This window comes from Entelurus aequoreus, linkage group LG04 (assembly GCF_033978785.1).
Source record: "Entelurus aequoreus isolate RoL-2023_Sb linkage group LG04, RoL_Eaeq_v1.1, whole genome shotgun sequence".
NCBI classification, from domain to species: Eukaryota; Metazoa; Chordata; class Actinopteri; order Syngnathiformes; family Syngnathidae; genus Entelurus; species Entelurus aequoreus.
Window position 1 is genome coordinate 33,438,433 of NC_084734.1, and position 11,501 is coordinate 33,449,933.

The 11,501-nt window shown below is 41.1% G+C and overlaps 1 protein-coding gene across 4 annotated transcripts in view; it reads left to right on the forward strand.

Moving 5' to 3' along the window:
* The window catches only part of LOC133648489 (adenylate kinase 9-like), a 46,504-nt gene extending 36,568 nt beyond the window's left edge, over window positions 1-9,936 (forward strand). For 3 of the 4 annotated variants that reach the window (XM_062044647.1, XM_062044648.1, XM_062044649.1), the window contains exons 27-34: window positions 2,006-2,152; window positions 2,233-2,450; window positions 2,528-2,724; window positions 2,789-2,958; window positions 4,651-4,749; window positions 4,877-4,979; window positions 5,053-5,167; window positions 8,863-9,936. In XM_062044647.1, coding sequence (XP_061900631.1) covers window positions 2,006-2,152; window positions 2,233-2,450; window positions 2,528-2,724; window positions 2,789-2,958; window positions 4,651-4,749; window positions 4,877-4,979; window positions 5,053-5,167; window positions 8,863-9,071 — 1,258 coding nt within the window. In that variant the 3' untranslated portion in view covers window positions 9,072-9,936. The remainder of the gene's footprint in view (window positions 1-2,005; window positions 2,153-2,232; window positions 2,451-2,527; window positions 2,725-2,788; window positions 2,959-4,650; window positions 4,750-4,876; window positions 4,980-5,052; window positions 5,168-8,862) is intronic. The other variant, XM_062044650.1, reaches the window with a different exon arrangement.
* Window positions 9,937-11,501: the final 1,565 nt, after the last annotated feature.

Sequence of the window (11,501 nt, forward strand, 5' to 3'; positions counted from 1 at the left end):
AACCAAAGAGTGCGGGGGACACTTTGATACGTTTTTATTAAGGTTTTTACTATAACAGAATTACAGTAGTTGATACCGATTCGAATTTCAACGATTTTTGAGACTACGACGAAAACAAAAAAACTGAACTCGTGTTCTTCTAAATTCACTAAACTCACTTTATCACTGTGCTTCAACATCTTTTTGCAAATAGTTCATCTGCCAAGAGGTAACTATACGTTCAATAAAGAAAAGCAGTCACCTATAGGCTCCAAGTATATACAAATATAATGTGCTTATTAATATGCTCATAAATAACAATAGACAACTATTTTACATTCCAAAAAGAACAGCAACGGCATGGTACTTAAAACCCTTAAACTTAAATTGACTCTCAATATGGTGGTGGCTTGACATCATTATGTAATTTGTAATGAAATAGGCTAATAAAAAGGCTAAACATATATTTAAAGACAAATCTTTGCATTTGTTTTATTAATATCAAAATGTTTGCATTTTTTCATCACGTCAGGTCTTTTTACTCTATTTTTTTTTATTTTTGCTGGGATTTTTTGGGTGTTAATTTTACTACTACAATGTTCCACCAACCAGTAAAAATGCCTATCCCAGCTGCACTCGGGCAGAAGGCAAGGGACACCCTGGACAAGTCTCCACCTCGTCGCAGGTCCAACACAGACAAAGAGACAACATTCACACTCACATTCACACACTAGGGCCAGTTTAGTGTTGCCAATCAACCTATCACCAGGTGCATGCGAGTGGGAGGAAGCTGGAATACCTGTAGGAAACACACGTAGTCACAGGGAGAACATGCAAACTCCACACAGAAAACCCTGCGCCCGGGAATCGAACCCAGGACTTTCTCGCTGTGAGGTAGGTTAACCGCTGTGTCACTGTGCTGCAAAAGTTTTATTAAAAGGCTAAAAAAAAAAAGATACACCGTGATACTTTAATTTTTGTAATCAAGAAGTTCTAAAAGATCTGACGAGAAACGAATCATACACAAACCAAATAAATGTTTAAATGACATGATGTAGATTCAATTAATCCATTTCAGACACCCACAAATATGACACAAAACATATTTTATAAATATTGTTTAGTTTGTTTTTTTCTGCAGAAATAATTGCAAAATACATACTGTATATATGACAAATGGTATAGATAAATGAAGAGTTACATAATTGTTACCTAGATTGAAAACTTGATTTGGCGATTTAGGAGAGGTATGATTGCTGCAAGTTCTTTCTTGAATTAAACCGTATTTCTCATTTTCTCTATCAAAGTGCTGGCACTCACAACTTTCTTTGGCCCCATGGTAGATTATTTTGCAGTCGTATACTTGTTTTAAGAAATGCATGGGATTTTTTGTCTGGGCACTTGACACTTGACAGTGATACACAGGAAAACTGACTAGTTTGTTCTGCACATTGTTTGACGAAAACTACAGTACAAAGCTGTGCGTCATTATTAGTTAACCCTTTTGCACTATTTTTCTCCATTTTACTCAGATTTTTTAATTTATCTCTACAAGTTGCTGCGGGCCAGTAGAAAAAAAACAGCGGCCCGCACACTGGAAATCACTAATGGAGCATGCAATACCATGCTAATCAACTCCAGTCTTGCAGGTGGCAGTAATTCCCATCCACAGCTCCACTGCAGGATCTGTTGGGGCAGTACCAGCCAATTATAAGCAAGCTGTGATGTCAAAAATTGGAAACAAAATTCCTTGATGTGCCTGTATTCAGATCTTCATCATCTTTGTCTTGTCTAGCTAGAAGACAAACTATTATCGCTACTACTGTAGTTCTAAACAAGCCAAAACTCCAATAACAATAATACAAATCAAGTGTGCAGTTTTAGTTAGCTCTATTATGCAGTTTTAAAAATAGCTCTTGTAGTGGATCTCATCAGGTTTACCCAGTGAGCATTTGGTATAGTTTAGATAAATTATGTGCAAATGCAAAGTGTATAGTTATTTTTTTTAACTTGTTTGGTATTTCAGGTATGTGTTGGATGGCTTTCCCATGACAATGAAGCAAGCACAGCTAATGCAGTCTCACAGCATCATCCCCATGATCATGGTTGAGATTGAGATGGGGACAGTGGAGGTCCTCAAGAGAGGCCTTGCTAGCAAGATGGAGGAAAACAAGTGAGATCCATTCCCCGCCCCCCCAAAAAAATCACATCCTAACCACAACCTTACGAACTGTCCTATTGTTTTTACGGCAGGCCCCACTTGGCGCACGACAGCACAGCGATCCTCCACATACGTAACACCTGTTACACTCAGGAGGCTGAGAATATGAGACAACATTTCCGACAACAATATGATAACTTGATCCCGCTTGATGGCCTCAAGAGCAAGTGGTACATGTGGGAGACCCTTATCAAAGAGATAAGCACCAGCATGAAATACATCCACACTTACCTAAAGAGGACACGAAGCGGTAAGTTATCCACAAGCAAAGCAGGTTAAGTTTGTATTGTAATTAATGTGTGTATTATATGTTTGTTTTTTACACAGGCCAAGCTGGCTGCATCAACAAGCTTTGTGTTACACCCATGGAGTTTCAGCGACAGCTTGGCGAGTTCGGTCAGTACTGCCCCGTCTGCCTTGCTCTGGATAACCACATAGTGGACTGCTCAGAAACGCCATCCCTTATGTATGCCGCTGAATACAAGAGACACTACTTCAAGATGTGTGACACGCACCATTTGGAGGTCATCAAATTGAGCAGTCACATGTAAAAGTGCAAAAATCCCAAGTTATATTTTACCACGGCAGATATTCCTGTCAACTCCGGATCAATTTATCACCCCTGACTGCCCACGCCCTCTCCCGGAGCTACACCTGCTGCCACAAAGGTTGACGGAAGCCGATGTAAAGGACAGATCCTCGCAGCAGTTTGAAATGGAGGGCTTCTGCCCCGTCACTTATCTGGATGGAAAGCAGAGGTACATGTGATAAACACGATTTATATACGGGAGAATGACTTTAATTTGAGGAGAACACTACTAAGTGTTACATTGATTGAAAAAAAAAATGACTAGTGTTTGTATATTTAAAAAAAAAAAAAAGGTAACTAAAAACTACAGTAATGTGTCTTATTGAATTATTTTCCTTTTCTAGTTAAATGCTAAACAAAAAAAATGTTCATCTAATGTTTTTATTTAATTTATTCTGAAATGTTAAGCAGAAGTGCTCAAATGCAATGTCTTGGTCACATTACATATGTTTTAATCCATTCGTTGCTAGGCAGAGTTAAAAAAGGGCACATTCATTTTTGTGGCTGCTCAAAAAATCAGAGAAATAGCAGGGGGGGGGGGGGTGTAGTGTTGTAACGATACCAATATTTTGGTAACGGTACTGGTACTAACATTTTTTCGGTAGTTTTCTAAATAAAGGGGACCACAAAAAATTTGCATTATTGGCTTTATTTGAACAAAAAATCTTAAGGTACATTAAACATATGTTTCTTATTGCAGTTAAGTCCTTAAATAAAATAGTGAACATAGTAGACAACTTGTCTTTTAGTAGTAAGTAAACAAACAAAGGCTCCTAATTAGTCTGCTGACATATGCAGTAACATTTGAATCATTTATCATTCTATTTTGTCAACATTATTAAGGACAAGAGGTAGAAAATTAATTATTAATCTACTTGTTCATTTACTGTTAATATCTGCTTACTTTCTCTCTTAACATGTTCTGTCATTTATTCTTCTGTTGTTTGATATTTTACATTAGTTTTGGATGGTACCACACATTTGGGTATCAATTCGATACCAAGTAGTCACAGGATCGTATATTGGTCATATTCAAAGTCCTCATGTGTCCAGGGACATATTTCCTGAGTTTATAAACATCATTTAAAAAAAAAAAAAAAAGATGTGATGCAAAAAAAATATCGACGTAATCATAGTAGTATCGACTATATACGCTACTGTACTTGGAATCATTACAGTGGATGTTAGGTGTACATCCACCAATGACGTTTATTTACATTGTGGCGCCGGTGAGCTACGGTGTGTAGTGAAGCATATTTAGCTATTCCTCGTCCTGCAGGGATTATTCTTGTAAGAAACCTACTTTATTTGTTGCCATGGAGACAAGGATTAGTGATATAGAAGTCGCTAACTAGCCACGTCTTAAAGCACCTTTTCCTGAGGACATTTCAGTGTTATAATTTCACCTTTATCGTTAGTTTTTAAGCCATAATGCGTCCGTTCTCCCTTTTCTGTCTACACACTGTGTCTGCTTGTAAGTACTCCGTGATTGTGTGCCGCCGAACATGCTCGTCTGCTCGTAAACCAGCAATGTCACGATGTGACTTCGACGAGGACGCGGGGGGGTGCGGGACCGGTACGTTTCAGAGACGGTATCGTACCGAAAAGGATTCATTAGTATCGCGGTACTATACTAATACCGGTATACCGTACAACCCTAAGGGGGGGTCGTCAAAGACACAGTCAATAAGTAAATGGCACACTCCAAAAGGAGCACTTGAAAGATGCTTCTGTGTTCGTTGTTTTACAAATTAAATATTAGTTGTTGTTTTTTTTAAATGACAATCATTGACAATGACAAAGCATGGGGAGAATCTGGATTCATGACTTTTGTCCATATTTACTTTCTGTGTGCCTTTAGGTATGAAGCCTTGGTGCGTGGAAGCAGTGAATATGCGGTGGAATACAGAGAACGCATCTACGCTTGTGAGACGAAGCAGAAACAGTACAAGTTTTTGAGGTGAGACTCCTCATTTCTCCCAAGAATGCCAATCCGTGTTAGGTGAGATATTTTTGCTACGTGTTGCAACTGTAGCAATAGTCAGTTAAGTATAATTTGGCTTTGATACATTTTATTACTGTTCAAGCGCTCCTGAGCTCTACTGGAACCTGCAGTTGCCCAGTAAGGTTCCTCCTCTGTGTGAGCCAATCCCCCTCACCTGCCTTCCCACATTAGGGTACCTGGAACAGGTCAGAAACAATCAAATGTCAAAGATTTTGTTACAGGTTTTTATGACTTGAAGACATTTGGCCTGTTTTGAAGGGTGTGGCAGTGTCAGTCATTAAGGCCATGACAGCTGTTGGGTGTCTGAAACCAAAGTTTCCCTTCTACAGTATGGAAAGATCAGCTCTCCACTATGTGGCATTTTATATGAAAGGTGAATATACCGCATGCCAACTTTACCAATATCACAACAAACTAACAGAAATGACCACCAATGCACGGTAGTTTCTCAAAGAGTTATTAGCTCCACTCTAGTAGACATTTCCTTTCCCCCCCCCCGAAAAAAACCCCAACAAAAACATTTACTATGCCTAATACCATGTGTCATAGTAGACGTTTTTAGCACAACACACACTGCCTTTAGTTTGTAAAGATGACGTTCACAGTGTTTAGAGCAGGGGAGTCAAACGTATGGCCCGAGTGCCGGATCAGGCCCGCGAACAGGTTTTATCCGGCCCACGGGATGAGTTTGCTAAGAATACAAATTTACCTGAAATTTGTGAATGAAAGAAACAGCTGTTATGAATGTGTCCACTGGATGTCGCAATAGCAATTCTTTGTATCTTTGTAGATGATGCTACATATGTACAAAATAAACACCATGATGTTAGTACATCAGTCAAGGAAAATGATCAAACTACATGAATAACATACTGTAATTTGATTTTGATATAATTTTTTTTATCTTAATAGATTGGAAATGAACACCAATGAGTTGACTGATGAACATTATCACATCATTTATTCAGAAAATATGAATAACGACAAATTAAGATAAAACACTATTAATCGCAACATGTAAGTGTAAAAAAAAAAAAAACTTTATGATTTGTACAATTTCAGAATGTGCTTGTTCTATTTTTAAACAAAGAAAACAATCTGAAGTTGTCTTTATTTTTAAGTTATTGTGCCGTGATTTTACCAGTCTGGCCCCCTTGGGAGTAGATTTTTCTCCATGTGGCCCCCCGATCTAAATGAGTTTGACACCCCTGGTTTAGAGTGAACGTGAAAGGTAATATTGTGGCAAATGCAAGAAACACAGTGTTCTTTCTTTGAGGTCTTTATTGTAAGACTGCCAACATAAGAATACACAATAAAACACAATATGCACTTTTATAGTGTGCCCAAGAAGGTACATAAAACCACACCCATTCTGCTGAGTGTGAGCATGGTCCTAGTGCCCGCCACACAGCCCCCCCCCCCCTCCCCGAACACCCAGACAGCAAGTTATGGGGAAAAAGAAAACCTGTCAGGGGGCCTCACTCGCCTGCCGTAACGGCTACAATGTCCATCCCGCGAAGCGGGTGTGCCTTGTGGAGCAGAACAAACATCAGGGTCCGGGAGAGACGAAAGACATTCGACCCGAACAGATTTTGGGGGGCGACCTCGGCGGGGGACTTGGCCCGGCAGTATCTCTTCACCTGCAACACAATGCGCCAGTTTAAGTCTGTCCAGAGAAACGCATTCCCTGCGCCCGCCCATATCCAGCACAAAGTTTTTAGGACCGCGTTCCAGCACCCTAAATGGGCCATCGTAAGGCGGTTGGAGGGGCGAACGGTGGGCGTCGTGACGTACGAAGACAAAACGGGCAGATTTAAGCTCCGATGGCACAAACGACTTAGGGAAACAGTGGTGAATCGGGCCGGGAGCCAAGGACCCCCTCGACAAAAAGGGAAACGGTCGCGGGGTACCACCATCAGGTAAAAATTCCCCCGGAACGCGTAGTGGCTGACCGAACACCAATTCAGCGGGGGCCGCTGCAAGATCCTCTTTAGGGGCTGAGCGCAACCCGAGCATAACCCAAGGTAAACGGTCAATCCAAAAGCAATTAACAAAAAATTCTTATTTTTTGCATGTACGAATCTGAGTCAGACTCGTACAAGGCAGTGATTACTATTAATAACAAAGTCGGCCATCAGATTTCTTACAGTGATGTCATAAATGACTTTGCCTCCAGAAAAGCCAGGAAGCACAGGTTTTAAGGAGTGGGTGGAGTGGTGTGGGTGGTGAAGAACAGAGGAACAAAACTGTGATGTGATGGTCAAATGTGTGAAGTAAGGACCTTAATTTAAGGTAGTTTATTTTGATTTTTTCCCCAAAAATTTTTTGCACATCGTTATGTACATTTACATAGTTTTAATATGTAGTAACTTTATATTTGTTTATAAACCGTTATGTTACCTTGTTTCTGGTAACTCTGTTCATTAATATTATTTAAGTATTTGCTTGGTATTTAATTTAATTATGTTGTTTCTTGTAAAATTGAATTTGTTCCTTTTTATATATATTTAAGTGATTTTATTGTTGCACTTTATTGTTTTTCTTGCACTACGAATTATTTTTGCACATTGCTGTTTCAGGTTTTTGTTACCAAAAATAATAAAGTGAATCAGAATCAGCTTTATTGTCCAGTTATGTTTAACACACATGGAATTTAACTTCAGTAGACTGCGCTCTCTTTGTACAAAGTAAACATTAAATATGAACAATTAACTAAAAATATAAACTAGTAATTAAAGACTAATATGTACAAGACTGATGAGACAAGATGACACTTTTACTGTAAATACAAAGCTTTATCACTTGGACTGTTCAACCCCAGGCCACTCTTGTAGCTGAATGTTTTCTACATTTTAAGATTAGGAACAATATGTGGCACTCTGGACATCATTCGTTCATTCATTGGTATTATTTATGTTCTTAACTGGGCCACCCCCATATCTTTATAAATGACATATCATTTGTAAAGACATGCCAGGCTGACATTAGGATAATGTAAACAACACTGCCAGAGCCGCAATGAGTTTATAGTAGGTGTGTGAATGATCAACAATCAATATTATTGGCAGAAATAGAGGGCCCTAAAATCAAATTTTGCTTAGGGCCCCATGGAGGCTTGGGCCGGCACTGTGTATAACCCTGCGACGGAGGGAGGGGGCCAACTAAGTCTACATGCACGTGGTCAAACCGCCTGACCGGAATCGGAAATGGTTCGAGGGCCGCCTTTGTGTGCCGGTGGACTTTGGCGCGCTGACATGCCACGCATGCGGCTGCCCACTGCCTAACATCCTTCCTAAGGCCAGGCCAAACAAACTTGGCACCAACCAACTTGACGGAAGCCCGAACGCCAGGGTGCGACAGGGAGTGTATTGCGTCAAAAACCCGGCGGCGCCGAGGGCGGCCAGTGGAAACATCGCAGAGGAGGGCGGGACCGCCATCCTGAACTACCACCTCCTCGAGCACTAGCGCTGTACCGTCAGTTTTGAGTGCGCGGATGTCGGGGTCGTCGGGCTGGTCAGCGGCCATTCCCAAAAAATCTAAACCGAGCTGCACACAAGTACGCGTGAGAGACAGTCAGCCACAGGGTTGGCCTTACCGGCCACATGCTGAATGTCCGTAGTGAACTCTGAGATGGCCGACAAGTGACGCTGCTGACTACAATATACCCACCATGGGGCCAAAGAATGTTGGAAGTTGTAGCATACTGTTTGTAGAGTCACAACAGTGAGACACGTTGTTCGGTAAAGCACAGTCACTCGCGTTGGAAAACGTCTGTTGAGAAAAAAAGGCGAGTGAGCACATCGTTGTTGGTGCGTTCTTAGCTATAACACCAGTGCTAGTACTTTGATAAAGAAGGTGGGAAACACTTTTTAATTTGTGTAGCTAAGTAGAAAGGTGGCTCTTTTGTGGCTCTTATTTCTTACAGGAAAAATGGCTTTGATGGTCTTTGTCTGAGGTTTTTTACCACTTTGGTAACACTAATTTCATTCTAAATGATTAAATTCATAATAACAAGTGAAGTACGTAACAGAAAACAAAGTTACTGTTTCTTTGGTTTCTTTTCCACAGCGTTCAACCATCGCAGCACAGTGCACATTCGCCAGATGTACAAAAAGAAGTTGGCCTCATTTGAGGAGAGTTGCACACTCATTCCCTACCTGAGCTCGTTGATGAAAGCACCTTATAAGTTCCCCAGTGAACAACCAATTGACTTTGAGTTCAAGCTGAACAAGTTCCTAGCCTTGAATGACTCTCCTGAAGACGAAACCGAGCTCTAGCCAACATGCCTATATCAGAAATTCAATCTACAGAGTGTTTCTCTGGTTGAGGAATGTTTCTAGAATATTGTCAAAGTGTGACGAGGGCCTTAAACTTCAGAGTGGTCACAGTAGCGTGAGAAAAAAAAAAAAAACATGTTTCATAAATTCAGTGAAGCCAAAGGCACAAGTTATGTATTTGACCTTCTATGGTGAGAGAATGTACACTACCGTTCAAAAGTTTGGGGTCACCCAAACAATTTTGTGGAATAGCCTTCATTTCTAAGAACAAGAATAGACTGTCGAGTTTCAGATGAAAGTTCTCTTTTTCTGGCCATTTTGAGCGTTTAATTGACCCCACAAATGTGATGCTCCAGAAACTCAATCTGCTCAAAGGAAGGTCAGTTTTGTAGCTTCTGTAACAAGCTAAACTGTTTTCAGATGTGTGAACATGATTGCACAAGGGTTTTCTAATCATCAATTAGCCTTCTGAGTCAATGAGCAAACACATTGTACCATTAGAACACTGGAGTGATAGTTGCTGGAAATGGGCCTCTATACACCTATGTAGATATTGCACCAAAAACCAGATATTCGCAGCGAGAATAGTCATTTACCACATTAGCAATGTATAGAGTGTATTTCTTTAAAGTTAAGACTAGTTTAAAGTTATATTCATTGAAAAGTACAGTGCTTTTCCTTCAAAAATAAGGACATTTCAATGTGACCCCAAACTTTTGAACGGTAGTGTATATTACAGAAATATAGTTTTCTGGGGCAACTCTTATACATTGTCTGAGGGAGGCTCACTGTGCCACACATTGGACAGACTCCCCATGTAAAGTATTTTTTCTCCACTTAAATCATAGCTAAAAACCAACCAATAAACATGACTCTTACAGTGTGTTGTTCTCTCACTGCATATACTGTATTTTATCTTTTTTGGATTGTATTTTACCCTAATAACCTTGTCCAAATGGTCTCTCAGAGGCCTCAAAGTCAGGAGATCACGGTATTCTCCAGGTGTACTCTGGTTTCCTCTCACATACCAAAAACATACATATATAATTGGAGGCTGTAAATTGTGATGCCTATATGTGCCTTGCAATTGGCTGGCGACCAGTCTAGTGTAAAGCCTGTCCCTGGATAGGCTCCAGCTCACCTCTGACCTTAATGAGGACAATTGGTATAGAAAATGGATGGTTTATGAACAAAACACTAGCCCCATTATACAGTAATACAGCAGAACCATGTGGTTTTTTTCAAGCCAATCAACAAATATGGGTAATGATAACAATGAAAATGTATTTCATATCATTAAAAAAATTACAGTTATAGATTATTTTTGAGATGCATGTTCTCTCCGTGACTGCGTGGGTTCCCTCCGGGTACTCCAGCTTCCTCCCACCTCCAAAGACATGCACCTGGGGATAGGTTGATTGGCAACACTAAATTGGCCCTAGTGTGTGAATGTGAGTGTGTTTACACCAATACCAGTACAAGAGTTATCAACCCTGACGGAGAAACTGGGTCGTTTGAAATCAGTGCTGGCAGGGAGATACTCTAGCCCCTTTTCTTTTTATCATTGTCCTCGATTACGTCCTCCACGTCTCTCTTGATGCTAACAACAACATGGGGCTGATATTAAAGCCCCAAACTAGCCGCAGACACCCGGCGGAATACATCACAGATTTAGATTTTTGCAGATGACATTGCAATACCATCCAACTGGTCGGCAGATGCAGAGGCCCTTCTCCATGATCTAGAGGATGCTGCTAACTGTGTTGGTCTCCACTGCAACTCCTTGAAGACAGAATTTGCCTCAACCGAAACTGCTGTACAACTGTCCTCCAAATCTGGAGCCCCACTTAAGCAAGTTAACGATTTTAAGTACCTCTGTTCCTGGATCATGGATTCCGGTAATGAACTTCCGTACCAGGAAAGCCCAAGCCAGAAAGCATGTAATAAAATGGACAGCATATGGCACTCCAACCTGCCCAATTCACTTAAGCGAGACCTCTTCAAGTCTACCATCGTACCCATCCTCATGTACAGCTCCGAGACCTGGACCCTCAGCGCGCGCCTACACAAACGCCTTGACGGTTGCTATACCAACCTGCTTCGAAGGGTTCAAGGCTTGTTGTGGCAGTCCCATCCCACCTTGGACCAAATATGCGGCAACCTACCTCGAGCAAGCACCCGTCTGAGCCAACGTTGCGCTCAGTTTGCTGGTCACTGCTTCCGTGCCAAGACGGAGCTGATATCACAGCTTCTCCTTTGGAAACAATCTACCAGGGGTCGCCTCACCTACCCCGAAGTAATCGCACGGGACACTGGGATCCTTGTTTCAGAGCAGGGCTCTGCCATGGGTGACCCTGACTGCTGGCTAAGGTTTGTGCAAGGTCTCTCGGCTACGGCCGCACATTGATGATGATGATGAGTGTGAATGTT